We start from the raw sequence: 26546 nt of genomic DNA, 5'->3' as shown, positions 1-26546 counted from the left end.
AGCGCCACCTGCGGCCTGCCGTCTCGCGCGAGTGCATGTGCTCTGTGCCGGCAGTCGAGGTCTACGGAACTTATGTTACGTGAAGCAAGGAAGCCGGCCGACAGAACTTGCGGGCGCGGCCTAACCCACCATCAGGTTCGCAGATCGCGAGGACTTAACGGTGCGAGAAGCTAGGATTTTCGCCTTGATTATCATCTCAGTCTACTTGGAACGCCGGCCGCCCTGAGACAGCCAAGGCACTCTTCATTGGGATACTCCTAACGCAGGATCTACTGCCTGGCAGGCTTTTGTACAACGAACGAGCCCCGATTCTACGTCCGGTAGTCGCCGTTGATCCTCACATATTCCTGCCAAGAAGAATGAGCCGCGGCATACAAGGCAAAAGGATGATTGGCACTTACGTAGCTGAAGTCACACGTCCAATACTTCGCGCTCTCAGAGCCCAGGCCAAGCTCAACCTTGATCTCGAGGTCCTCCTGACCAATGATCTCGGAAGCACGGGCCTCATCAACCTTCTCGGGTTCGCCATTCACCAGCAGAGGCAGAGGGGCGGTCCCGTCGGAAGGAACGAAAGAGACGTTCACTCGGGTAGGGTCGATGGGCTGAGACAAGGCGACAGAGCCCGTGGCAGCGAGGACGCGCCCCCAGCTACGGAGGACGAACGTCAGTAAGTCTCCGCTTCTGAACAGCAAGGGTGAGCCCACTTCGCATCCTCCCCAAACAGAGCCGTCTTCACGAGTGCAGAGGTCGAAATCCGCGACGCGACCGCGTGCGCATCCTTGTATGTCGGCGCGCCCTCGACGGTGACCGTCACGAACTTCGTCGCACCCTCGCCGTCACGGACAACAAGCTGCGCAAGGTCCGCAGCGAAGGAGGTGAGCTCCTGCTTGAACACCTCATACGCCTCCGGGTCCGTCGCCTCGTCGATCTCAGGCTCCTCCGCGGCCGTCGCCGCGCCGTTGGCCAAGACGACGATGGTGTCGTTCGTCGACATGTCCCCGTCCACGCTGATCGAGTTGAAGCTGCGGTCGACCGCATACGTGAGCGCCGACTGCAGACTGCGCGGCGAGACGGCCGCGTCGGTGAGGATGCACCCGAGCAGCGTCGCGTGCAGCTGTCCGCTCGGGGGCCCCATGTCGGGGTGGATCATGCCCGCGCCCTTATCCATGCCCGCGAGCCGGAACTCCTTCCCGCGCACCGCGAACGTCCGCGCGCGCAGCTTCGGGAACGTGTCCGTCGTCATGAACGCGCGCGCCGCACGCTCCCACGCCTCGAAGGTCGAGCCCAACGTGCGTGTCCCAGACGGGCCCTGCGAGCGGATGCCCTCGAGGATCTTCGCGATGGGCAGGTTCTGCCCGATGACGCCCGTGGACATGACGAGCGTCTCGCTTTCCCTCGGGGCTTGGGATTGGGAGGGGAGGAGAACATCGGTCGCGCGCACCATCGACCACGCGTCCTCCATGCCCTGCTTGCCAGTGACGGCATTCGCACAGCCGCTGTTCACGACGATCGCGCGCGCGCGGCCCCCGGTGCGTGCGAGGACATCCTGGGAGACGAGGACGGGGGCGGCCTTGAAGGCGTTGCGCGTGAAGCACGCTCCTGCGCTGGTCGGGCGGGGGGACGTGGAGAGGATGACGCCGAGGTCGAGCACTCCGGACTTCTTCTTGACGCCGCAGTGGAGGCCGGTTAGGGTGTAGCCCTTGGGGAAGGCGGAGTCGGGGATGGGAGAGTGGAGGTGGCTTTTGGACGGGATGGCTTTTGTGACGATGGTAGTGGTCGGGGACGAGGACGAGAACCGCCTGAAGACCAGCACGGGAGGAAAGCCGCGCATCGTGAGCACCATGGTGGACGTCGAGAGCAGGACCTACTGTCAACTGAGCTGCTTGCTGGCACTATGTACTGCTAGCGCGTCGGTCGAGTCACAAGAAGCAGCAAGCTTGAGCTCTGCAAGTACTTATAGCAGCACGGTCCAGGATCCGCGGCTGGGCGGGCTACGCGAAGATGATATGCGACGAACGAAAGCGTATGCGTATATTCCCTGCGGGTCGAGCTCGGACGAGAAGTACACTGAGCGAGCAAGAATGCGACTGGCTACCTACAAGGAGGATAGCGGGGCGCGTCCCGAGGATGTCCACCACTCGCGGGGCGGACGTCGTTCTTCCACCGCTCCGTTACTCGTGCGTCGAGTCGACAGATGGCCGACGACAGAGTGCAGCGCTGGTCGCTGCGTCGATGGTCGAGGAAGAGGGACAAGCCGGTGGGCGAGGGTTTTTGCTTGTTGGACGCGCGTTTGGGCGCTAACAAGGGGAAACCTCGGCCTTGCCAGATTTGGTGAGTCGGGAGTTGCCGAAGAGAGCGCCGAGAGCGAGCCTGGCAAACTTCAGTGCTCGATAGCCAGCAAGTCCACGACAACCCCGACACCGGCCGACCGACAAAACGATGGGATCCACAAGGTGAGATTATGCTCCTGTGCTGCAGGTGGTGCAATGGAGAGCTGTGGGACACTTGGGAGGTCGGAGGACGAGTGGGACGGGATGGATGGCGTTGGGAAGGATTGGATGTCGGCGCTCGACTTGGATACACCGAAACCCTCGGCACCTTGACGAAGCTCTACCTCTGCTCTCCTCTGCATATCTGGCTGTGGTCTCTGTAGAACTTCGGCTTACGTCGGTCTTTGATGCTGTAGACTGTACACCAAGGGCCGCGTCCTCGGCCACAAGCGCGCCAAGCGCAACACCCGCCCCAACACTTCCCTCCTCCAGATTGAGGGTGTCGCCACGAAGGAGGATGCGCAGTTCTACCTTGGCAAGGTATGTCGAATTCGTGGTATCCGTGTGATTGTGTCAATGAACGTATGAGTCCTGCAGCGCGTCGCATACGTTTACCGCGCAAAGCGTGCGATCCAGGGCTCGAAGGTTCGCGTGATCTGGGGGTGCGTAGACCGCTCTACCAGTCGAAAGACGTCCTAGGTCCTGACTGAGATCATGACAATGTAGCCGCGTTACCCGCCCGCACGGCAACTCTGGTGTCGTAAAAGGGAAGTTCTCCTCGAACTTGCCCCCACACGCGTTTGGCGCGAGCGTCCGGGTGGTACGTCTCGCGATCCTCCTACACGTCCGCATGTGCTCACGGCGTTCCTATGGCTATGGTGCAACAGATGCTTTACCCCTCCAACATCTAAGTACTCTCCCTGTTCCCGTTTTGTCGCTGGTATCGCTGTTACACGCTCATGTATTGCCAATACTATGACATGCCCCATGATCGCATGCACACTTGCATTGTAATTTTCATCTATGTGTGACTCGTCCGTTCTGGCTTCTGGTTTCTTACGTAGAACCTGGCAATGCCGTGTCGTCCTCGAAGCGGGGCAGCCTCGTAACAACGTCAGACCCAGACCCACCCTTGCACATCTCTGCTCTTCTGCGTGCAATCCTCAATCGCAGGCAGACGTAAGGGTAGGAACGTGCTCCTTGCGAGTATCTCTGTTTGGCAAGGAGACGTCAACGCGCATGCAGCTCGGGACCTGGCCACTCACTAGCACTTTTGGGTATGGGCTCCTCGAACGCTGTGAGAGCGACTTCACTCTCGGCTTGGGGTACGGACACGAATCGGGCAACGAGGGCACCGATCGGGTGGGATTCACGGCGACACCCAATACCAATGTCCCCAGAGCTCCGTTACGTAATCGTACCAATGTGTTGGGGATGCAAGCTGTCCGGGCTCTTCTTGCAGCCTTAAATTGCTTTGCCTCGGCCTCTTCCTCCTCCACCTTTGCCCTGTTGCAATCCTCCCCTTCCTCTCTCCTTCAGTAATGTCCAAGTACGATCATTCACGAGTCGCTCAATTCATCGGTGCGTTGTTGCGCTCTCCGCGGCAGAACAGAGCATAATGCCTAGCAATCACAGGCGGTAACACCCTCGAAAAGGCTCCGTCCGGGCCAGTCAAGGACTTTGTCAAACAGCACGGAGGACACACGGTCATCACCAAGGTAGGTCGCGGATCTGTATACTTTCACACTATGTCTGTGTGGAAATATGGGGCCTGTGGCTGGCGGAGGGAGGGATTGGGTACACGGAGGGATGTAACAGAGGACGCTAGACGCGTCGCACGTGTCACGTCTCGACGCGTCCCACCGCTCCCTCGACTGCGAATGGCCCGGCTCTTTCCCCAACCCCAGCATTCTCTCGCCGCACGCTGAGATGTCCTGCGCGCACGTCGATGCGCCTGGCATACGCGTGTCGAATACATGCATCGGCTATATGCACGCCTCGATCGATTTTTCGTCACCGCGCTGCCTTGCAAAACACGCGTCCGCACATGAGGACGGAGTACACGTGCTATATGTGTTCGAGATGTGCTCATTGTTACCCATGACAAACCTACGAGATGCTCATCGTTTCTGCTCATAGGTTCTCATTGCCAATAACGGTCTGTCGCCGGGTTCTCAGGTAGTATGGTGTGCTTGTATTGACTGAGTAGGTTTGCAGGTATTGCTGCCGTGAAGGAGATTCGTTCCATCCGACAATGGAGTTACGAGACATTTGGTACCGAGCGGGCCGTCGAGTTCACTGTCATGGCTACACCGGAGGATATGAAGGTCAACGCCGAGTACATTCGCATGGCTGACCGGTATGTCGAGGTGCCGGGAGGGACCAACAATAACAACTACGCGAATGTGGACCTCATCGTCGATGTCGCGGAGCGTGCTGGTGTTCATGCCGTCTGGGCGGGGTGGGGTCACGCCTCGGAGAACCCTCGTCTGCCGGAAACTCTTGCTGCCAACAAAATCGTGTTCATTGGTCCCCCGGGAAGCGCGATGCGCAGTCTCGGCGACAAGATTTCGAGTACGATCGTGGCGCAGAGCGCGAACGTCCCGACTATGCCCTGGTCCGGCACTGGAATTACGGAGACTACACTTTCGGAGGCCGGTTTCGTTACCGTTCCTGACGATGTGTACCGGGCAGCGTGTGTTACGACGGTCGAGGAGGGTCTGGCAAAGGCTGAGGAGATCGGCTTCCCAGTCATGATCAAGGCCTCCGAAGGTGGAGGAGGGAAGGGTATCCGCAAGGTCGAGAGCGCAGACGCATTCAAGAATGCCTTTCACGCTGTCGCTGGAGAGATTCCCGGTAAGACTGGCCTGCGCTTTGTCGTCCGCTTGCGCTCACTTTGCTCTAGGCTCTCCCATCTTCATCATGAAACTCGCGGGCCAGGCACGTCATTTGGAGGTGCAGCTCCTTGCTGATCAGTATGGCAATGCAATTTCTCTTTTCGGTCGTGACTGCTCGGTGCAGCGTCGACACCAGAAGATCATCGAAGAGGCACCCGTCACCATTGCAGAACCGAAGACATTCGAGAAGATGGAGCGCGCCGCAGTCCGGTTGGCGAAGCTTGTCGGATATGTCAGCGCTGGCACGGTCGAGTGTGCGTGTTCCCCTCATCTCCTTCTCGTCCGGAGTTGGGCACTCATTCCGAACAGACCTATATAGCCACGCAGAGGATGTATTCCATTTCCTTGAACTCAACCCCCGTCTTCAGGTCGAGCACCCGACGACCGAGATGGTCTCTGGTGTCAACCTTCCCGCCGCTCAACTTCAGGTTGCTATGGGTATCCCTCTCCACCGCATCCGCCACATCCGTCAGCTGTACGGCGTCGAGCACAGCGGCACCTCAGAGATCGACTTTGACATGGTTGACCCCGAGGCCAGTACGTTGCAGCGCAAACCTCGTCCCAAGGGCCATGTCATTGCCGTGCGCATCACGGCCGAGAACCCCGATGCGGGCTTCAAGCCATCGTCTGGTGTATTGCAGGAGCTCAATTTCCGCTCGAGTACCAACGTCTGGGGATACTTCTCGGTCGCTAGCGCTGGGGGGCTGCACGAGTTCGCAGACTCGCAATTTGGTCATGTTTTCGCGTACGGGGAGGATCGTGCCGAATCTCGCAAGAACATGGTTGTTGCATTGAAGGAGCTCAGTATCCGGGGAGACTTCCGCACGACCGTCGAGTACCTCATCAAACTCTTGGAGCTTCAGGCCTTCCAGGAGAACACTATAACTACCGGCTGGCTCGACTCCCTTATCAGCGACAAGCTTACTGCTGAGCGTCCCGACTCTACGCTTGCTGTCATCTGCGGTGCTGTAACCAAAGCCTTCTTGGCTGCAGAAGCGTCTTGGGGCGAGTACAAACGCATCCTCGACAAGGGTCAGGTACCCTCCCGCGATGTCCTCAAGACCGTCTTCGGCATCGATTTCATCTACGACAACGTCCGCTACTCCTTCACTGCTACGCGGTCTTCTCCGACGCTCTGGACGCTGTACCTCAACGGCGGACGGACGCTGGTGGGCGCGCGTGGATTGGCTGATGGCGGCCTGTTGGTTCTGCTTGACGGCAAGAGCCATTCTGTCTACTGGAGAGAGGAAGTGGGCGCGCTGCGTCTGATGATCGACTCGAAGACGTGCTTGATCGAGCAGGAGAATGACCCGACGCAGCTCCGGAGCCCCAGTCCGGGCAAGCTTGTCCGGTTCCTTGTGGAGAGCGGTGACCACATCAATGCTGGCGAGCAGTACGCCGAGATCGAGGTATGTTCGTGTGGCGTTCATGTCGGTGGCCTTATATTGAGATAGTCATGCGTCCCAGGTCATGAAGATGTACATGCCTCTCGTCGCTGCTGAAGACGGTATTGTACAATTCGTGAAGCAGCCGGGCGTCAGCCTCGAGCCCGGTGACATTCTTGGTATCCTCACCCTCGATGATCCCGCCCGCGTCAAGCATGCTAAGCCCTTCGAGGGTCTGCTTCCCGACCTGGGCACTCCGGCCGTCGTCGGCAACAAGCCCCACCAGCGCATGTACCACTACCTCGACGTCCTCAACAACATCCTTGACGGGTATGACAACCAGGCTGTTATGGCGTCGACGCTCAAGGATCTCATCGATATCCTGCACAATCCCGAACTTCCTTTTTCGGAAGGTACCGCTATCCTATCCACACTCTCTGGCCGTATGCCTGCGAAGCTTGAGGAAGGTATCCGCGCTGCCTTCGATACCGCCAAGAGTAAGGGCGAAAGCATCGAGTTCCCGACCAATCGCATCAAGAAGCTCGTGGACCACTACATGGAGGACAACGTCCGTGCTCAGGACCGTGCAATGTTCCGCACTCAGCTCGCCGTGCTCCTCGACGCCGTCGAGCGCTACCAGTTCGGTCTGAAGGGTCACGAGACAAATGTTATTGCGGGCCTGCTTGCTCGTTATGAAGAGACTGAGAAGCTCTTCGGTGGCAGCATCGAAGCGCGTGTCTTGACCCTCCGTGAGCAGAACAAGGACAACCTTGACAAGGTCGCGGCTCTCGTCCTCAGCCACATCATGGCGCAGAGGAAGGGTCGCTTAGTCATAGCTATCCTCGATCATGTCAAGAACAGTGGCTTGACTGTGACCGACCCCAACAGTCGCCTGTACCAGGTCCTGCAGGGTCTGGCTGCACTCGAGGCCAGGTGCGACTTTCTTGATCTGTTGTCTAGCACATTACTTGTGCTCACTTGACCTTCTAGGTCCTCCACCCAGGTCTCGCTAAAGGCGCGCGAGGTCCTCATCGCATGCCAGATGCCCTCATACGAGGAGCGCCGGGCTCAGATGGAGGCCATCCTTAAGTCCTCGGTTACCAACAGCTACTATGGCGAGCCCGGTTCTGTTGTTCGGTACGTGCGATGTCTTCTATGACCCACTAGAGCGCATAATTTGACCATAGACGACAACCCTAGAACTCCGTCGATGGAAGTCTTGCGGGAGCTCATCGATTCGAGATACACCGTGTACGACGTGCTTCCTACGTTCTGGAACTACAGCGAGCAGGAAATCATTCATGGTACGTGTGCTTTATTGTTGCGAAGCTGACTTTTCTGACTCGCGATACAGCCTCACTTGAGGTCTATGTCAGGCGTGCGTACAAGGCATACACCCTTCTGTCAGTCGATTACGAGGAGGGCGATGGCATGGATGACGGTGAGGCGCCGAGTATAGTCACCTGGCGTTTCAACCTCGGCCAGTCCAACTCGCCTCCTTCGACGCCTCGCCTCGGACGAGAGTAAGTGATGACTGTCTTGCATCTACATAACCGTACGATAACGAGTTATTGTTCTACAGTGATCCTCCTCGCAGGCAGGCCTCCGTGAGCGACTTGACGTACATGATCAACGCACACCAGAAGCAGCCTCTCCGCAATGGTGCCATCGCATCCTTCCCGAATCTGGCCGCTCTCAAGCGCGGCTTTGACAAGGTCGCTTCCGTTCTTCCTAACTTCGATCCTCGGGAATATCAGCTGCGCTATGGTGCTAACAATCAACCTCCGAACGTCCTGAACATGGCGCTGCGTGTCTTCAACGAGGCCGACGACATGTCCGAAGATGCCTGGTATGAGAAGATCGAGGAGCTCGTCAACAGCCATCGCGATGTCCTCACCAAGCGGGGCGTCCGTCGTATCTCAATCCTCATCTGTCGCCCTGGTCAGTATCCTATCTACTACACGCTTCGCGAGATGGATGGGGCTTGGAAGGAAGAGCAGGCTATTCGTCACATCGAGCCAGCCCTTGCGTTCCAGCTTGAGCTCAGTCGCTTGTCGAACTACAACCTCACTCCCTGCTTCACGGACAACAAGCAGCTGCACATCTACCATGGCGTTGCTCGCGAAAACCAGCTCGACAGCCGCTTCTTCATCCGTGCCTTGGTGCGTCCCGGCCGTATTCGCGGCAGCATGAACACCGCCCAATACCTCATCTCCGAGACCGATCGCCTGGTCACCAGCATCCTCGATGCCCTCGAAGTCGTGTCGGTGCAGCACCGCAACACTGACTGCAACCACATCTTCATGAACTTCATCTACAACCTCTCCGTCACGTATGAGGACGTCCTGGAGGCTATTTCGGGTTTCATTGAGCGTCACGGCAAGAGGCTCTGGCGCCTTCATGTCACTGGCTCCGAGATCCGCATTGTTCTCGAGGATCAGGACGGTAACGTTACCCCGATTCGCTGTATCATCGAGAACGTCTCTGGTTTCATCGTCAACTACCACGGCTATCAGGAGATCACCACCGATAAGGGGACTACCATCCTGAAGTCGATCGGCGAGAAGGGCCCCCTCCACTTGCAGCCAGTTCACCAGGCGTATCCCACCAAGGAGTCCCTGCAACCGAAGCGTTACCAGGCTCATCTCGTCGGTACCACCTACGTCTACGACTTCCCCGACCTCTTCTCCAAGGCTCTCAGCAACGTGTGGGCAAAGGCTCGCGTGACGAGCCCTAGCCTCAGTCTGCCCAAGAAGATCTTCGAGTCGAAGGAGCTCATCCTCGACGAGCACGAACAGCTTCAGGAGGTTGACAGGGCGCCCGGTAATAACACCGTCGGTATGGTCGGTTGGGTCTTCACCCTCCGTACTCCCGAGTACCCGGACGGTCGTCGCGCCGTTGTCATTGCCAACGACATCACGTTCAAGATCGGTTCATTCGGGCCAGCAGAGGACCAATTCTTCTTCCTTTGCTCGCAATATGCCCGTGAGCATGGATTGCCTCGCATCTATCTCTCGGCCAACTCCGGTGCTCGTATTGGTCTCGCCGAGGAGGTTATGAACCTGTTCTCCGTTGCTTGGAGCGACCCCGAGCATCCCGAGAAGGGCATCGAGTACCTCTACCTGACTCACGAGAACTTCCTAAAGCTTGGAGAGAAGACTGCTGCTGCGATCCGCACTGTCGAGATCGAGGAGAGCGGCGAGTGCCGCCACAAGATAACCGACATCATCGGCCTGCAGGACGGTCTCGGCGTTGAATGTCTGAAGGGTTCCGGGCTCATTGCTGGCGAGACTTCTCGCGCCTATGACGATATCTTCACCATTACCCTTGTTACCGCTCGCTCTGTCGGCATCGGTGCTTACCTTGTTCGTCTTGGTCAGCGTGCTGTCCAGGTCGAGGGCCAGCCCATCATCCTCACTGGTGCGCCTGCTCTCAACAAGGTGCTTGGTCGCGAGGTGTACACCTCCAACCTCCAGCTCGGTGGAACTCAAATCATGCACAAGAATGGCGTCTCGCACTTGACTGCTAACAGCGACTTGGAGGGCGCTACGCACATCCTCGAATGGCTGTCCTACGTCCCCGAGTACAAGGGCGCTCCCCTATCTGTGCTCGAGTCCGCTGACAATTGGGACCGCGACATCAATTATATCCCTCCCAAAGGCCCCTACGATCCGCGCTGGTTCATTGCAGGCAAGCAGGACGAGTCCACCAACACTTGGCTCTCCGGCTTCTTCGACCGTGACTCCTTCCAGGAGACTCTTAGCGGATGGGCTCAGACTGTCGTCGTCGGTCGTGCGCGTCTAGGTGGCATACCCATGGGCGTGATCGCTGTCGAGACCAGGACCATTGAGCGCATCGTCCCCGCCGACCCTGCCAACCCAGCGTCGTTCGAGCAACGTATCATGGAGGCCGGTCAGGTGTGGTACCCTAACTCCGCGTATAAGACTGCCCAGGCGATCTTCGACTTCAACCGCGAGGGACTTCCACTGATCATCTTCGCCAACTGGCGTGGGTTCTCCGGTGGTCAACAGGATATGTATGACGAGATCCTCAAGCAAGGCTCGAAGATTGTGGACGGTCTCTCCAGCTACAAGCAGCCGGTCTTCGTCTACATAGTTCCGCATGGCGAGCTCCGTGGTGGCGCATGGGTCGTGCTCGATCCGTCGATCAACTCAGCCCAGATGGACATGTACGCAGACGTTGAGGCTCGTGCCGGTGTCCTCGAGCCTGAGGGTGTGGTCGAAATTAAGATGCGTCGTGACAAGATCCTCAAGCTCATGGAGCGTCTTGATGCTACGTATGCGAACCTCAAGAAGGACAGTACCGATCCGTCGAAGACCCCCGAAGATCGAGCGGCTGCGACGGATGCCCTTGCTAAGCGTGAGACGCTCCTGCAGCCCACGTACAAGCAGATCGCGTTGTTGTACGCCGATCTCCACGAGTAAGTTTCTTTCCCCTGTATGCCCGAAGCCCCTTAGAAGCTCATGACTATCTCCCAGCCGGACCGGTCGCATGGAAGCAAAGGGCTGTGCGAAGTCGATGACCTGGAAGGACGCGCGTAGGCGGTTCTACTGGGCTGTCCGTGCCAAGGTTGCCCGCTCGGCGGCTCTGGAGCAGCTCGCTGAGGCAAGTCCCGAGTCGACTTATGACTATCGCGAGCACTTGCTTGAGTCGCTCGCTGGCATTGAGAACGAAAGCGACCCTCGCAAGATCGCGGAAGCTCTGGAGAAGCTCGATTTGTTGAACACGCTCACGCGGTTGAAGGCTGACCACCTAGCCCGTCGGATGCTAGAGCTGGCCAACGAGGACAAGAAAGCTACCGTTGATGGCCTCATCCGTCTCATTGATAACCTCGGTGACGAAGAGAAGTTGGCTCTCATTCAAGCACTGCAGAACTCGAACCGCTCTCCTGGTGAGTATTTACGCGATGTGTACGGCGCGCATATACTGACTATTGATCTTCAGGCCCTCCCTCCTATGCCTCGCCCTGAATCCCGTACCCCATAGATAGGAATGCGGGGTGATACACGCTTTCTCACTTGTAGCATATAATGTTTTGGCACTCCCACGTATCTGTCTGCACGCTTTGCATACCTCTGTTGTCCCACCAGTGCTTTGGCGTTGGCGATACAGCGCGAGGTTGAGAAGAAGATGTAGCTCAAGCAACTTTTGTATACCTAGTAGCCCCTCATCCATACGTCTCGGTCTGTCAATTGACCTTCTTGATTTGAACTCAGACGATAGGAAGCATGGCGCTATAGTGTAGTGGTTATCACTTGGGATTCTGATGAGTGTTCCCAAGACCCAGGTTCGATCCCTGGTAGCGCCTTACGTGCGTCTGATCATTTTTCTTTGCCTGCGGTCGACTGCGAGACATTTGCTCGGTAATGTATCAGAGACCCACCATTGAGCCCAGTAGTTCCAACCTGACTTGGTATAATCTCCTCCCATGAATGCAATGCAGAGAGTCTGTACACTCAAGTTTTACGAGCACCATCCGCGCCAAAATGATTGTTCTGTTCCCAGTTAGGAAGTCTTTGTTGAGAAGCTCCGGCGAAGACTCCTCGATATCCTCTATCTCTGGCACTTCGGTCCTCAGTTATCCGTTCTGAGTTCTCTCAGAGGCTCTCCAAATAGCTGGTAGTACTAGATGCGTGCCTCAGCCTCCTTCACTGACAAGAAACCGTCTTTGTATGTTTTATATGGGGGTCAGGCCCCCAGCCAAACAGTCTGATTTTCCGGCGCCAGTCTGATAGCTCACCTGCCCGTCCTCTGCAGAGGACTTCCTCCCATGCGATTGCCCCTCAACGTCAATCTCTGTGTGAGAACAAATTTCTGGCCTAAGCACGAAATCATTTCCGTTCTACATGCCAGTGTCCACCAACCTCTAACGGTACAGAGCATGTTCATTATATTGCCTACTGTCTGAGGATGGCCTTGGATACTGTTTCCACTGTACGGCAAACTTATCAGGACCTTCGAGCGTTCCCTAAGGATGACATTGCATAGCCAGGGGAGATTCTACGCCACGCGGAGTTCGTATTTCGGGGAGCACTGCGGTGACGGCGCCCGCTACTCTTCCTAGACACTGGAACCCTCCTAGGCTCTCTGATCCACGCGTTTTCCGTGCGGATGATTGAAAAAAAGGGTTCTCGATCGTCAGAACTGACGTTCACGTACTCGTTGAAAGTCCAAGGCCCTACCCCCGCCCGATTCCTCAACCACCGCCAACCACCAACCACCGCCGACCTCCACAGCTTAACTTCGCGGCGGCACTCTTCTACTCGCCTGCAGCTCTCTCCTCAATAGCCATGGTCATCAAGAAGTCCGGCAAAGTCAAAGTCTACGGTGAGAAGGGAGCATACCTCGATGACTTCCGGCAGAAACACAGGCCGCCTTCCAAACTTCGCCAAGTATTCGGGGACGACGAGGAGGTAAAGAAGGCCGTGTCCCTGGGCAGCCACGCAAGCTTAGCATTGGTCTGCAGGTCATGAATGTTTGCCCGGTATACGGGCTTCCCTTTTCGCACGGGCCGCCTCAAGCCCTCTCAGATAAAGCAAAGGAGGCGTACTAACAGTGCAAGGAGCGAGAACGGAAGCTGAAGATGGCACAGGCAGAAAGCCTCTTCAATAGAGGTGGCGGCGTTGAGGACGGTAGTGGGCGGGTATACTGGAGTCAGGAAGAACAGGAGAGAAGGTCAGATGAGGTACGAGGCGTCTGTCCTGTCCAATGCGGATACTATGCTGACAAGGACTCCGGCGAACGCGCAGCCTTCACCCAATGGCACCATGCCACAGTCTCCTCTGCCCAGGCTGTCAGGTGCAACCCAAGATGCATATGATGCGCATTTTACAGCCTCAGCTTCCTCTTTACTGCCTGCAAAACGTCAGGATGCCGCCGCCCTCGAGCCCCTTCCCGGCTGGGAAACCCAAAGCGTGACTCCCGACGGTAACCGCCGTTGTCCAACATACGCGCCACCCGATGCAGCTCAGCAGTACACTCAGCACGGAGCCTATGCGGAGGCACGCGCTGCTTCGTCCATCACATACACAACCGCCGTCGTTTCATGCTTCGACGAAGAGTCGATGTATGCGGCGAGCAACTGGTCCATGAGATGCCCTCCTGAAACAGTATCATCCTTGGAGGCGGACAAGAACGGCCTCTCATTTGCCTCCATGCCTCAAGCGGGGACGTGCTGGTCCGTAGACACTGGCCCGGGAACCAAGCAGCTACCCTTGCGCACCGCGCCTCAGCTCGACTCTGACGTGTCGACCTCCTGCTACTCTCCAACGGACATGATCCACTATAGCATGTCTCCGGTAGAACTCCCGCGTCTGCCATATCCCGCGAGTGCCCCGTTCAATGCAGGCTTGACTCCGCATGGACACTATCTGCCGACGCCGCGGGAGATACACCGTTTCCCTGGACCTCATCATGGGGCACACGAGGCTGATTTATTAACACACACCGACACCTCCTCGAACGCAGTTGCTCCGGGCATCAGCATACAGACAAGGTCTCGTGAAATGTCTGTAGCGTCAGGGACCGCATGCTGGCTCCCGTACAACGAATCTGCTTCGTCGATGGTGCCAGAGGCTAGAGACCGATACAGTAACGATGAGCGGTGGGGTCAGATGGCACCAACGGTGCGTAGGCCGTACACATATGACCAGAACGACGAGGTCCAACGATATCGAGGCGCGCTACAGAACCCCCACACCCTCTGTGGGTACCCGCCCAGTCAGGACTGGAGCTTGGGAACACGTCCGTACCAATCACCGCAGCCTACTCACCATCTCATGGCCACCTCCGGTCCATCGCTGGAGGTTGGCAACTCTTCTGCAAGATCGCGGCCTTTGTGCGCGACGGCCGCCAACACAAGCTCCTACTCCAGCAGCAGCTTGTACGACGCACTGAACGAATCGTCTGCGATAGCGCCGGCCGTCGGCGTGATCAGCAACAAGGGTCCCCTGGGTCCGAGGACTCACCTCCCGCGTCAGAGAGGGCCTACTCTGCCCCTATTTCCCCACGACAATCATCTCCTCTCTCAAGCCGGGCTTGAGCCAAATCCCAACCCATATCAATGATCGATGCTACGCGGCAAGCTACAGCCACGGCACGACGTGAAATCTCCGTGTCGCTGTTCGGAGACACTTTGACTATATGAAGCTCGGACACAGATGGTTACCATGTTTCTACGTGCATGCATTGGGGTAGGGGGTATTGCCCTAACTCGAAGGCTTCATAAACGACGTTGGTGAGGATGACATCGTCTCGAGAAACCGGTAGCGAACAATCTGCTATGGGCCAGGCAATTTGAGCCGAATTACCCAACCCATAGCACATGCATCGCACCTGGAATGCTACTCAAATTATCGTTGTGCTGCATATAGAGTCAGACGGCATCTCGATTCCAAGGCGGTGCCCATAAACAGCCTGGGTTCGAGAGATCTTAGCTGGTATATAAGAGTTGCCTTGTCCTCGCGAAGACGTCGCTTGAGGCAGAACGGCGGTCAAAGATTGGGAATCCGGGGTAGTCATGCCTGAGGACAGAAGCAGAGAAGAAGCAGGACCAAGAGATGCTAACCTGTAGATGCTAACCCATTGGCTTCTCAGTGACGAGTGTAAGACGAAGACGAGCCTGTGGCAGTGAGATTCGATGACATGTGGCAATGCCTAGCGCTTGCCGAGCTCGGGCCATGGACGAGTGTTGGATCCGTATTGCCCAACTGCTCGACCATCAATCTTTCAGGCAATTGCGACCTGTGGGCGCCCGACATCAACTTCGTCGACGGGCAGTACGTTCTGTACTACTCGGTCTCGACGGTTGGAAGTCAGGACTCCGCCATCGGTGTTGCGACGAGCCCGTATATGGAACCGGGAACGTGGACCGACCTTGGCGCAGTCGTCACCTCCGCCGACGGCGATAACTATAACGCCAGTCAGTCTTCTCCACCCCGACCGCTCAGGGCATTCCGGGATCTGACATCCATGTTCATGCGTCCAGTTGACCCCAATCTGTTTGTCGAGAACGGCCAGCTGAAGCTCGGATTCGGCTCCTATTGGGACGGCGTCTTCCAAATGCCGCTCAACAGTATCACCAGCAGCGCCGAAGGTCTTCCCGGCACTCACCTCGCCGGCTATAACGGCCGTCGCGCCGAGGGAAGTTTCACGTACAAGCCTGCGAGCTCCCCATATTATTTCGAGTTCTTCTCAGACGGCATCACTCCCTTCATTGGCGTAGGTTCCTTCCACCCCTGCTACCATCAGCCTCTGTGCTAACCAGTGCACCATCACTGTCACACGCAGGACACGGACCACCCGCCGGCGGGCCAGGAGTACAAGGTGCTCGTCGGACGGGGCAGCAGTCCCTCGGGCCCATTCGTCGACCAGTCGGGCAACGACATCACGCTCGACCTGGACCCGCCGTCGGGCACGCTCGTGCTCGGCTCGCACGACAACGTCTACGCGCCGGGTGGCCAAAGCCTGTTCTTCGACCCCGTCAGTGGACGGGACGTCATTGCGTATCACTACGTGCCCAACGACGCTTTTGGCGGGCCGTCGTACCTCGGCATCAACTATGTCGACTTCTCATCTGGGTGGCCGGTCATTGTGGACTGAGTTATTGATACGTGCTAAGAGGGCCGTTGCACTGTAAGCTAGGAAAAGTCATTCGATACACAGTATAACAGCAATGTATCATCACCGCAACATCGTCATCCTCCACAGCGACGAGGCTGAATTGGGATGAAGAGCGAAAACGACCCGATGGCTAGCGCTGTACCTCGCTCTCGCCGACCGATGTGGGCTGCGCCGTTGGAGCTGGGCGACTCATTCTATGTGCAGTATACATCGAGGCTTGCTGCTCGTCTGTTGCATCGGTAGAACATACGTACCAGCACAACATACTAGATGCTGGTTAATAAAACAGATTATGTGTTGCGTTGATCATGAAGGAGGACAACGACATGAACGGTTGATCGATATCCTTAGTGACTAGCGAGTTTTGAAGCATTCTGGATACCGCAAGTTGAGTAGTAGAATTACACAAATAGTACAAGGGCCTCGAGAGCATTAGGTTACGCAAAATGAACACGACAAGGGGCTGAACGAAAGTACTGAGTGAGCGAGCAACGAACAACAAAGCCGGAAAACACTGGAGAGCAGTCCAGAGTATCACCACGTCTCCCCAAAACCGTACCACCTCTCGTCTATACATTCTCACTCATCTCCACAGGAAGCTGGCTGTAACCCGACACATCCCGGTTGCCACGCACCAAACTCCTCACGCTCTCCCACGCGTCTCCAAGCGCAATCTTCGCACTATCGAATATCGTCTCCTGCTGGATGACCTCACCCGGCATCAAGCTGGACGCGGGGCGCGTCCACCACCTGAGTAGCAACGAGCTCGTCACAACGCTCACAGACGAGAACGCCATCGCCGCAGCGGCAGTCATGGGGGGCATGTGGAAGCCCCAAGGGAGGAAGAGGCCCATGGCGAGCGGGATGCCGAGCACGTTATAGAGACATGCCCAGACGAGGTTACGGCGGATCGTGCCGAAGATCGCGCGTGAAAGGTGGAGCGCAGCGACGACGTCGAGCAGGTCCGAGCGCATGAGCACGATATCGGCCGCCTCAATCGCGACGGAGGTACCGGACGAGAGCGCGATACCAACAGACGCAGCGACGAGCGAGGGTGAGTCGTTGATACCGTCGCCGACCTAAGCGGCAAGTCGCGTGTCAGCAAAGTGCGCACCCGACGTGTGATTAGTGAGAGGGGCAGAGACGCACCATTGCAACACCGCCACCGTGCTTCTCTATGAGCTCCGTCACGACCGATGCCTTGCCCTTGGGACTCATATGCGCCCATACGTGCTCCGGCTTGATGCCGACCTGCTTCGCGACCGCAAGCGCGGTCGTCTTCGCGTCGCCTGTCATCATGTTCACCTCGATGCCCATGTCCTGCAGCGCGCGAATCGCATGCACGGACGACGGCCGCGGCTTGTCCGAGAGGGCGATCGCAAGGATCGGGGTGGGCACTTTCCCCGCCGCGGCGAGCGAGACGAAGATCGACGTCCGGCCCTGGCTCGACTCCTCCGCGTCGAACGCGGCGAGGGCGGTTGGGAGACTCGCGCTGTCGGACTGGAGAACGAAGCGCGCGTTGCCGATGTAGATGGTGTGCTTGCCATTGCCGGCAGGGAGGGTGATGACCGCCTTGACACCCGCGCCGGTGATGCTCTCGAACGTGTTAATGGTGACCTCGGGAACGGCGACTATAGACTTGCTCAAAAGGTCCTTGCCGTACGTCGCAACCGCCTTCGCGAGGGGGTGTTCGGAGCGCGCCTCAGTCGCGGAGACCATGGCGATGACATCTGTGCGAGAAACATTGCCGAGAACCTTCGTCGTAAGCGACGAGTCGTCGGAGTCGGGCGCAGGGTGGAGATCGCTGTGGTCGCTCGACGGAGCCCAGGCGATGGACGAGACGGTGAGCTTACCCTCGGTGACAGTCCCGGTCTTGTCCAGGCAAATACGCTTGATGAAGCGACTTGCCTCAAGCGCGCGTCCGCCCTTGATCAAGATCCCGTTCTTGGCACCCATACCCGTCCCAACCATGATCGCCGTTGGCGTGCTCAGGCCCAGCGCACACGGGCAGGCCACAACGACGACCGAGATGCACAGCTGGAGACACACCGCGAGCTTCGACGCCCCGTGCACATGGAACAGCGGGGGCAGCGCACTGTCGCTCACGGCGTGCGAGACGATTAGCCACACCACGAACGTGAGCAGCGAGAGGCTGATGACGGTCGGCACAAAGTACCCCGCGACTTTGTCTGTGAACGCCTGGATGGGCGCCTTGGACGTCTGCGCCTCCTCGACGAGCTTCACGATCTGCGCGAGCGCAGTGTCCTTGCCCGCGCGCGTAACGGTCATGTCGAATGTGCCGAGCCCGTTCAGCGTCCCTCCGATGACGGCGTCCCCGACCTGCTTCAGCACTGGCATGGGCTCGCCCGTGACGGCGCTCTCGTCGACGTTGGACGTGCCGCGCAGGACGGTGCCGTCCGCCGGGATCTTCTCGCCGGGCACGAGTTTGACGATGTCCCCGACCTGGAGGAGCTCCGTCGGGATCTTCTTCTCCTGCGTACATGTCGCAGGATCGGTGTAGATCGTAGCCATAGAGGGCGCGAGGGCCATTAGATCCGTGAGGGCAGCGCTTGTCTTGCCTTTCGCCCGGTTCTCGAGGTATCGGCCGAGGGAGACGAACATGATCAGCATCGTGCTCGTATCGAAAAAGACCATGGGGTGATAGCCGAGGTCGCTGCTAGCGGCCATAAGACACATCGCGGCGATGGAATATAAGTATGCTGCAGAGGAGCCGAGGCAGATGAGCACGTCCATGGTCGCGCTGCCGTGCTTGAGCGACTTGTAGGCGTTCCTGAAGAATCGCTGCCCGACCCAGAACATCGCCGGGGTAGCAAGCGCCAGCGCGAGGACGTCTCCGACGTAGATGCCTCTGATAATCTGGTATTCGACAATAGAGGCAAGGAAAGATATCTTCGGGGCAACCATGGTGATGAAGAAGACGGGGATGGCGAAAATGAGACTCCACTTGAATCGAGACCACCACTCCTGGATCTCCTTCGTACGGGCGAGCGATTGTAGCTGTGTCGAGTCCTCCTGATCCGACACCATGGCGTCGAATCCCATCTCTTCTATCCGCTCTACAAGCTCTCGCGGTCCGACCATTGTCCTGTCAAAGGTTACCTGACAGAGCTCTGTAGCCAACGAGACGGAAACGCTAGAAACTCCGGGGACAGCGCCCAATTCCTTCTCCACGGTGGACGTACATGACGAGCAAGTCATGCCGTATATCCGCAGTTGGATGGTATCCGACCGTGTTGGGGGAATGAGAGTTGCATCGAAACCAATATCGGAAATTTCCTGAAGCTTCATCAGTACATTTATTCAGATGTCCGTAAACTATCCGTGGATTTCAAACATTTCAATGGAAGTGGGACGCCCAACTCCCCTCTTGTGTGGATTCACCTGCGTAGCTCTCCAGCCTACCGAACCCTACCAGATTCGACCACGCAAGCGATTGTCATGTGAACGCCGAAGGAACATTCTGAGCAGGGGCTAAGGATAGCGTTCTCTCCGGCAAGCTCACGTTGAACCAATGAACGCCTGCCAACGGCGGCGGGTTTCTATGGTCGACGAGAAGTCACCATGGTTGATACACGTCCTCAAATCCGCTGGCCGCATACTCTCAACTCCGCCAGGCCGATATTCGCGCGCAACACGTGCCCCGTGACCGTTCCAAAAAGGAAGATTACGGAGTGATGAGGCATATTAGCGGGCGCAATTGGCTCAAGGTGAAACGTGGCGAGAGAAGTAGACGACCCGCAGCGTCGCAAGGGGGAGACGAGACATATCCTCTGGGGGCTGGTCCGAACATGGGCTCGCGGGCGGGACGCCCAGATAGCATACACCGCACGCGCCACAAGGTGACTAACAAGATTCAGTGCGGGCGATGCAGAACATACGCTGGGATGGACAACTGAGAGAACGCAGGTGGAGGAATCGGAACCGAAATATTGTCGAGGGGAAGAAAGAGAGGAGCACTCACACTGACGATCTTGTCTGCATCCCATACATTGGGGTCATACTCGACGACTCCCCGTTCTGCAAGTAGAGCAACCTTGACGGAGTGGATTCCGGGCTGCGTTCGAAGCATGCCCTCTATTGACTAACGAATACTAGCTTCAGAAAGCATGTTCTGCAGGTGAGATAGGACAGGCCCGGACGTACCTCTACACATGAGCCGCAAGTCATACCCTCTATCCTGAGCTCGCACTTTTCCGACGCGAGGCCATCTCCTCCGACAAGCGGTTCATCCTCTCCTAATGGTAGCTCGACCTTGCCCGATGCTGGGGTCTGAGGGGTGCGAAACATATTGAGGGCGGCGTTGATGCCGGCCATAACTGGGGTAATTGGTGTCCTCGGGGGCGGCATCGTGAGAGAGGGTGGGCTAGTATTAAATAAAAGACGAAGATGGAGGAGCGCCTGCGCTGGAAAGGGTATACGTCGGCGGTCGAGGTACAGATGACAGAGCGAGATCAAGTCTGCTTACAGGCAACCGCGGTTTTGTCCGTCGCTGCACTGGCTCGCGCGGTCCGTCGGCCATGGATCGGACAATTGCCCAAACTCAGTAGGCCGCTCTCACGCGTTTCGCCTCTGGACGCCATAGCCGCCCAGCGCCTCTCCTGGCCGCAGCATCCATCTCAGGTCCTTGTCTGCTACATTCCTGCGCAGCGTCCAGGCGCATCACGGCGCACATTATGGCCTGGGAATGACATGCAAGAGTGCGACTGATCGTGCGAGGCAGTTTTCCCTTCAAAGCCCCACTTACCCATATTGAGCGAGATACGAGGTCCGCGTTTACCAGTCTTGGGCTGTCAGAAAGCCGCCGTGTGTCGCGTAAGCCACGACTGGCGCATTCAGGTACTTCGGGAGTATTAGACCTACGACCGTACTGGCGGGGGCCATACTACGGCGTCCATCAACACCCGGTGCCTTATGACTACAGTAAATAGCGTGCATGTAACCGTCGCGCTACGACGTCCGGGTACAGTCCATAGGCATGCAAATATACAAAGCGCTTCGCATGCCCTCCTGATAGCGTGGGGGCTGTATCAGCTGTATGCGTATATTTACGACCGTCTGTCCCTTCAGTGATAAATGAAGGTCTTCCCAAAGCCTCGTCCTTTCCGCTCGCTCTGCCGTAGAGCAGCATACACAATGGTCGTATGTCATGCTAAGTGATGCGCGGCCGTCCGCGAAGGTGCGATGATATTATGCTCATGGTGTTCCAGCCTCACGTCGGATGCGATATATGGCAGAAGAGACATTAGCGCAATGGTCAGAAACGCAATCCTTGGAATTGCAAGGGACTCGAAGTCAATTGCGCACTGGCCTTGAGTTCCGGCCTTTGCCAGTGGGCCAGCGGAATTGATGCAGCAGAGGGAATGACCTTCGGAAGCTTGCAGCCGGGAAGGGGGTGGCCTTTTGCGAGACTTCCACTATGCCCAAACACATACGGTCGACAGCTCCAACTCGACCATCCTTGCGAATTGATCGGTCGAGTAGAGTGGGACAGTGAAGTCATCGAATGGGATACGGAAACGATTGTCTACCTTGGAGTGAGCTAGCTCGAGACTGCTGAACGTGTTCCCGCTGACCCAAGGGACTCCAACCCCTGGACACCGACGGCAGCCAGGCGTTCTCCAGGCATGCCATGGAAGCGGTCACGCCTGAGTAAGAAACGAAGACGTCGCAGAGGACCTGGAGAAGACTTTACTAACGGATGAATTGTGAATGTCTCCACCCTGATCAAAGTCATTCCATATCTCCAAGTAATCGAAGTCAGTGAGGTGCGATAGATGAAACACACGTCCTGGATCTGCAGCGGAAGCGAGGTGAGCCAGGACTTGTGCATCATAGACAAGTACTCACCCTCCGCCTCCGTGAGAACGACGATAGAAAGGTGTGAAAGGTGGGTAGTTAAGGATTATAAGAACCAATGGCACAGTGCCGTGATACGTGCGTTACCCCACACGATCACTTTTGCGTCGGACAAGGTGAATGATCGAAGCTGACGAAAAAGATGAGCTCAAAAGCCACCCGATCAGTGGGTTAGATTCGAACGCGGGGCGATAGAAAGCTGGGGAGATAATAGTCAACGCAGGACTGGTATATATTTGATCGTCCTCCACTACCAGTCCTGCGTTGACTATTATCTCCCCAGCTTTCTATCGCCCCGCGTTCGAATCTAACCCACTGATCGAGCGGATCATCCGTTCAACCAAGATATCGTATAAAGCTGCGTTCACGTCGAGTTGGTAAGTAGAAGAAGTCGTTGGTGTCTGCTGGCAGGAAGCCACCCCCGGTAGACGAGAAAACGGAGGATAAGGCCCTCTCACCATGGCTATGATGTGGTCGGTGATCTCGCCGGGTAGGCACGGAACCATCTATGGAGAAGTTCCTCAGCATGTGGGTGATTCGGATGAGGGACAAACGTATCTGATACGTAATCGCTGAATCTTCAGTCCACGGCCTACTGCTCCTGCCGCGATGCACAATGGGACTAGCTTTGAGGTACGTTGAAGGCTGAGGGTCAAGCCCGTGGCCACTCCTGAGCCAATTACGAGAGCGCTGAATCCACGTGGCCTATCAAGCTCCTGGAGAATTGACACCGAGAAGTAAGTTTGAGTGGTCCTGGCCAGGCGCCGAGCGTTGATCTGAGATAAGTCCAGACTCCACATCAAGGCTTGCTGAACGAAGCCACAGCGATCTCATAGTACCGATCCTTAACAACCAGTTCAGCCCCTCTGCACTACCTGTGTCGCCAGGTTTCCTCTGAAGACCCGCGACCACGAAGATCGCAGTCGATATGTCGCCATAATTGGACGTGGAGGGACTTATCTAAATCTACTGGTATCCAGGGTAAGTAGACATGCATCATCTCGACGCTTTTCATTGCCTTTGAGGACCAGGCCTAACTTATGTATAGATATCGCTGTGGAACAGAATCGCGTTCAATGCTACTCTTAGTACCCACCAATGGTCTCCGAACTGTGCTATGAATTGGGTAATTCGGCCTTTGGATTCCCCAGCCCATAGCAGAGTGCTAGCATCGGGCTGCTTGAGTACGTATCATCCTTGGCGCGTTCCCTTTTGCAAGCCTTCTGCTTCTGGAGGAGAAGAAAGCCCCCGCTCTATGAGTTATGGCCGAAACGAGATGGTCTATTTTGTTCAATAGAGACACAGAAAGCGGTTTCCAAAGAGGGATACGTGGATGTTGCATGAGCCTCACGTCATTCTTTGGCCACGGCTAGTCGCACAGCGTTGAATGTCCATACGAGTTGGTAGCCGGCTTTGGGCAGGCTCGAAAGAAGAAGACATGAAGGGCTGAAGGCCATAGTCGCGTGGCCCTGGTGGCTGGGCAAATGATCCCTGAGACGAGAGGTGAGTGCTCATACTCGAGTGACCCACGTTGCTTACAATGCCGGGGGATGGTGGCTGCGGAATGACAGGCGGGTCATAGAGGGTACCGTACAGGCCTATCGCGAACCGGGAGCTTGCATTAACGGGCTCCGAGAACATGGGCCGCGATGCCATGGAAGCATGGCCCATCTCCAGGGACGTTGGAGAGCCGGCTATGGGATGGCGAGTGGGCTGCGATGGTTCATATGAGTATGTTCCCGAGGACCGGCGATCACTGGGTGGTTGCGCGTAGTACATATCGCGCGGCAACTGCAGCGTGATCGGAGCTCGCTGGACGCTGATCCCTTGGTCGTGAGTGCGTGTCTCATGCACCGTCCTCTCGATCTGACCCGATCGCGCATCACTGTCGTATTGTTCTGCAGTCTCCCAGTCCGTCCAGGAAGCAGGTCGGTCGTGTAGATGCCGGTGCTCGGTCTCTGGCACCATAGACGTGCCAGGAAGCCTTGGCTGTACGCCAACACCAGGAGCAATCGCACTCAAGGACAAGTCGGCGAGTGCTGGAAGCAGAACCTCACGTGCCCGTAGTTGAGGTGCAGGATAAGGTTGTATTTCTCGTGGCGCCGTCAAATGGTATACGTCTGGTGTTGGACCTGCAATCGACGGGGCAGTCATCGGATAGGGATGATGCTGAGGGTGATGGTAAAACGATCCGCAGCAGTTCATCTCTTTTGGAGCGTAGGAGGCGGCCGATGGGTCGGAATGGAGCAGAGAGGTGGTTGGCAGAGGCAGCGACGTAGTTTCAAAGCCAGAGTATGTTGCTGACCACGTCTCAGGTGATGCCAGGAATGCAGACGAAAGGCAGCCGCTTTCCGCCTCCAAAGAAGACGCTGCCATCGGAGAGCATCTGACGAACGAATCTCCCGCCACATACTGTGACCCTCGGTTGTAGCATGGTGCAACAGCGGTGGCGTATATGGAGGATGATACGGTACGTGCCTCTGCACAGACGTTCTGTTGAGCGTGCTGTGGCACTGTGGCGGATGACGCGTATATTGGACGACAGTGGTGATCATCGGGTGTCAAGCCTCGGGTACGCCACTCGGGGCAGGGCTCGGTGAGCTCGAGGGTGGTAGACACACGGGCATCCAGATGGTGAACAGGCATTACGGTCGAAGCTGGGCCCGGAGACGGCGCGTGGCTTGCATATTGGGTAGTATGGACCGGAGTGAGAGGAGGCGGTGTCTTGAAGCCATTCGACGAATTGTGCCAATTGTCCCGGGTTCTTGTCAGGTAAGTATATCCATCGGACAGGATCAACGTATCGTACCTCGTCTGACCGTCTCTCCTGTTCGTCCTGGCTCCAGTATACCCACCGACCACTCTCCCCATCGCTACCAACGTCATTGGGAAGGCCTTCTGCCTGAGCAATCTTCAGCTTCCTTTCTCGCTCCTTCCGCCGCTTGTACGCCTCCTTTGCTTTCTCCGAGAGGGCTTGAGGCGGCTCGTGCGAGAAGGGCAGCCCGTATACCGGGCAAACATTCATGACCTGCAAACCAATTAGAAGCTGCGTGGGTTCCCCAAGGACACGGCTTTCTTCACCTCATTGTCGTCCCCAATGGCTTGGCGAAGACTGGTAGGTGGCCTGTGTTTTTGCCGGAAGTCATCGAGGATTGCTCCCTTCTCACCGTAGGCCTTGACTTTGCGGGACTTCTTTGAAACCATGGCTATTGAGGGGAGAGCTGCAAGCGAGTCGACGAGTGTTGCCGAGAAGTTGGGTTATATACGGTAGGCGGTGGTTGACGGTTGACGATGGTTCAGGAATTGAGCGGGGGTAGGACCTTGGACTTTTGACGAGTACGGGACCATGTTCTAACAGTACGACCAACCAAGAACCCTTGTTTGTTTATTCGCACGAAAAACGCATGGATCAGAGAACCTAGGAGAGTTCCACTGTCTAGGCAGGGTAGCCGGCGCCTTCACCGCAGTGCTTCCCCAAATACGAACTCCGCGCGGCCTCGCTTGGCTATGCAACGCCATCCGTAAGAAACGTATGATAGTCCTGATAAATTTATAGGTCTTGGTTGGTTGACCGTACAGTCGAAGAATATCTAGTGCCGCCGTCAGATCGTAGGTGATATCAACAATGAACCGTTAGACTCCGTTGGTGGACACTGGTAAGTAGAATGGAAATGGTGAAAATCAGTTCCACACAAAGATTGGCGTTAAGGGATAATCGCATTGGAGGAAGTCCTCGGCAGAAGACGGGCAGGTTAGCTACCAGTCTGAGTACCTGAGTGCCCGCAAGATCAGAGTGTTTGGCTGGGCTTGACTCCCTCATGTAAATCATACGAAGACCATCTATTGTCAGCAAAGGAGGCCGAGAAACGATCTGAGACCATGAGCTCAGTGAAAAACTTCAAAGAGAAACAGAAACGAATGACTGAGGACGGGAGACCTCGAGGAGTCTCCGCCCCGAGTCGGAGCTGGCAAGACCCATAACAAAGACTTCCTAACTGGGCACAGAACAATCAATCTTGCGCGCTGTGAACAATTGCGTGCTGTACCACGGGAACCTTCCGCATTCCAGACACGCGAGGAAAACGAATTGGGCCAGGTCGGCATCGCTGGGCTCAACGGTCTATGTATCGTCAATCTCAGGTCCCTCAGGGTTCCAAACATAACAATCGACCGGAAAATCGGGAGAGTCGACGGCGCGATAAGCCCACTTAGAGCTTTCCATCAACGATACAAATGCTGTGTTCATTCCCAATGCATATACGTAGCCCCTGAGCCTACGTAGGTTTACGCCTTTCTGCCAGGTCCCGCGCCTGCGTGATGAACCACGCGAGCGATCCGATTACGGTCAAGTATACGATCGTCTGGAACGCACGATAAGCCCACGCAGGGTTTACGCACGCTGAAAGTGTGATCGCAACTCCACCATAGACGTAGAGCCCGAACAGAGAGTATGCTTCGACTGTCGTGGCCGCTAA

General features: G+C 56.7%; 5 protein-coding genes and 1 non-coding gene across 6 annotated transcripts; 4 read left to right on the top strand and 2 right to left on the bottom strand.

Moving 5' to 3' along the window:
- Positions 1 to 166: 166 nt before the first annotated feature.
- On the bottom strand, positions 167 to 2408 carry DICSQDRAFT_80922 (arginine biosynthesis bifunctional protein ARG7). Its single transcript, XM_007362757.1, has 3 exons — positions 705 to 2408; positions 402 to 648; positions 167 to 347 (listed from the first exon to the last, which is right to left on the bottom strand). Exons 1-3 carry the CDS (start codon positions 1841 to 1843, stop codon positions 312 to 314), a joined length of 1422 nt encoding a protein of 473 aa, XP_007362819.1. The 5' UTR covers positions 1844 to 2408; the 3' UTR covers positions 167 to 311.
- Positions 2409 to 2439: 31 nt separating this feature from the next.
- Positions 2440 to 3181, top strand: DICSQDRAFT_144721 (60S ribosomal protein L33-A-like protein; the record flags this gene model as incomplete). Its single annotated transcript, XM_007362756.1, has 5 exons — positions 2440 to 2453; positions 2687 to 2810; positions 2868 to 2932; positions 2997 to 3090; positions 3158 to 3181. 5 exons carry the CDS (start codon positions 2440 to 2442, stop codon positions 3179 to 3181), a joined length of 321 nt encoding a protein of 106 aa, XP_007362818.1.
- A 600-nt stretch (positions 3182 to 3781) lies between these two features.
- Positions 3782 to 11761, top strand: DICSQDRAFT_80920 (acetyl CoA carboxylase). The gene is made up of 13 exons (XM_007362755.1): positions 3782 to 3851; positions 3906 to 3988; positions 4410 to 4428; positions 4488 to 5126; positions 5176 to 5421; positions 5477 to 6576; positions 6635 to 7485; positions 7543 to 7689; positions 7753 to 7856; positions 7907 to 8075; positions 8135 to 10993; positions 11052 to 11464; positions 11518 to 11761. The coding sequence occupies exons 1-13, from the start codon at positions 3812 to 3814 to the stop codon at positions 11541 to 11543; spliced, it is 6696 nt and encodes a 2231-aa protein (XP_007362817.1). The 5' UTR covers positions 3782 to 3811; the 3' UTR covers positions 11544 to 11761.
- Positions 11762 to 11803: 42 nt separating this feature from the next.
- Positions 11804 to 11881, top strand: DICSQDRAFT_t52. Its single transcript has one exon. It is a non-coding gene; the product is annotated as a tRNA-Gln (tRNA).
- A 3335-nt stretch (positions 11882 to 15216) lies between these two features.
- DICSQDRAFT_153159 (glycoside hydrolase family 43 protein) lies at positions 15217 to 16268 on the top strand (the record flags this gene model as incomplete). Its single annotated transcript, XM_007362754.1, has 3 exons — positions 15217 to 15493; positions 15560 to 15792; positions 15862 to 16268. 3 exons carry the CDS (start codon positions 15217 to 15219, stop codon positions 16171 to 16173), a joined length of 822 nt encoding a protein of 273 aa, XP_007362816.1. The 3' UTR covers positions 16174 to 16268.
- Positions 16269 to 16516: 248 nt separating this feature from the next.
- On the bottom strand, positions 16517 to 20606 carry DICSQDRAFT_133712 (copper P-type ATPase CtaA). Its single transcript, XM_007362753.1, has 4 exons — positions 20359 to 20606; positions 20177 to 20296; positions 17344 to 19491; positions 16517 to 17273 (listed from the first exon to the last, which is right to left on the bottom strand). The coding sequence occupies exons 1-4, from the start codon at positions 20527 to 20529 to the stop codon at positions 16764 to 16766; spliced, it is 2949 nt and encodes a 982-aa protein (XP_007362815.1). The 5' UTR covers positions 20530 to 20606; the 3' UTR covers positions 16517 to 16763.
- Positions 20607 to 26546: the final 5940 nt, after the last annotated feature.

Source organism: Dichomitus squalens (genome assembly GCF_000275845.1).
Source record: "Dichomitus squalens LYAD-421 SS1 unplaced genomic scaffold DICSQscaffold_5, whole genome shotgun sequence".
Taxonomy (NCBI): domain Eukaryota; kingdom Fungi; phylum Basidiomycota; class Agaricomycetes; order Polyporales; family Polyporaceae; genus Dichomitus; species Dichomitus squalens.
Note: the sequence above shows the minus strand (reverse complement) of the source record. Positions and strands in the feature narration are given on the sequence as shown.

What these genes read in the sequence shown, in the direction of transcription:
- DICSQDRAFT_133712 (XM_007362753.1), bottom strand. Translation starts at nt 20,529, where the DNA reads ATGGCCGGCATCAACGCCGCCCTCAATATGTTTCGCACCCCTCAGACC. An exon ending in CTTGCGGCTCATGTGTAGAG is followed by an intron (nt 20,297 to 20,358) that starts GTACGTCCGGGC and finishes AGTATTCGTTAG; the next exon opens with TCAATAGAGGGCATGCTTCG. An exon ending in ACGGTGGCGGTGTTGCAATG is followed by an intron (nt 17,274 to 17,343) that starts GTGCGTCTCTGC and finishes CTTGCCGCTTAG; the next exon opens with GTCGGCGACGGTATCAACGA.
- DICSQDRAFT_80922 (XM_007362757.1), bottom strand. Translation starts at nt 1,843, where the DNA reads ATGGTGCTCACGATGCGCGGCTTTCCTCCCGTGCTGGTCTTCAGGCGG. An exon ending in CTGTTTGGGGAGGATGCGAA is followed by an intron (nt 649 to 704) that starts GTGGGCTCACCC and finishes CGTCCTCCGTAG; the next exon opens with CTGGGGGCGCGTCCTCGCTG. An exon ending in GGACGTGTGACTTCAGCTAC is followed by an intron (nt 348 to 401) that starts GTAAGTGCCAAT and finishes TCTTCTTGGCAG; the next exon opens with GAATATGTGAGGATCAACGG.
- DICSQDRAFT_80920 (XM_007362755.1), top strand. Translation starts at nt 3,812, where the DNA reads ATGTCCAAGTACGATCATTCACGAGTCGCTCAATTCATCG. An exon ending in AGCAGTACGCCGAGATCGAG is followed by an intron (nt 6,577 to 6,634) that starts GTATGTTCGTGT and finishes CATGCGTCCCAG; the next exon opens with GTCATGAAGATGTACATGCC. An exon ending in GAACTCGAACCGCTCTCCTG is followed by an intron (nt 11,465 to 11,517) that starts GTGAGTATTTAC and finishes ATTGATCTTCAG; the next exon opens with GCCCTCCCTCCTATGCCTCG.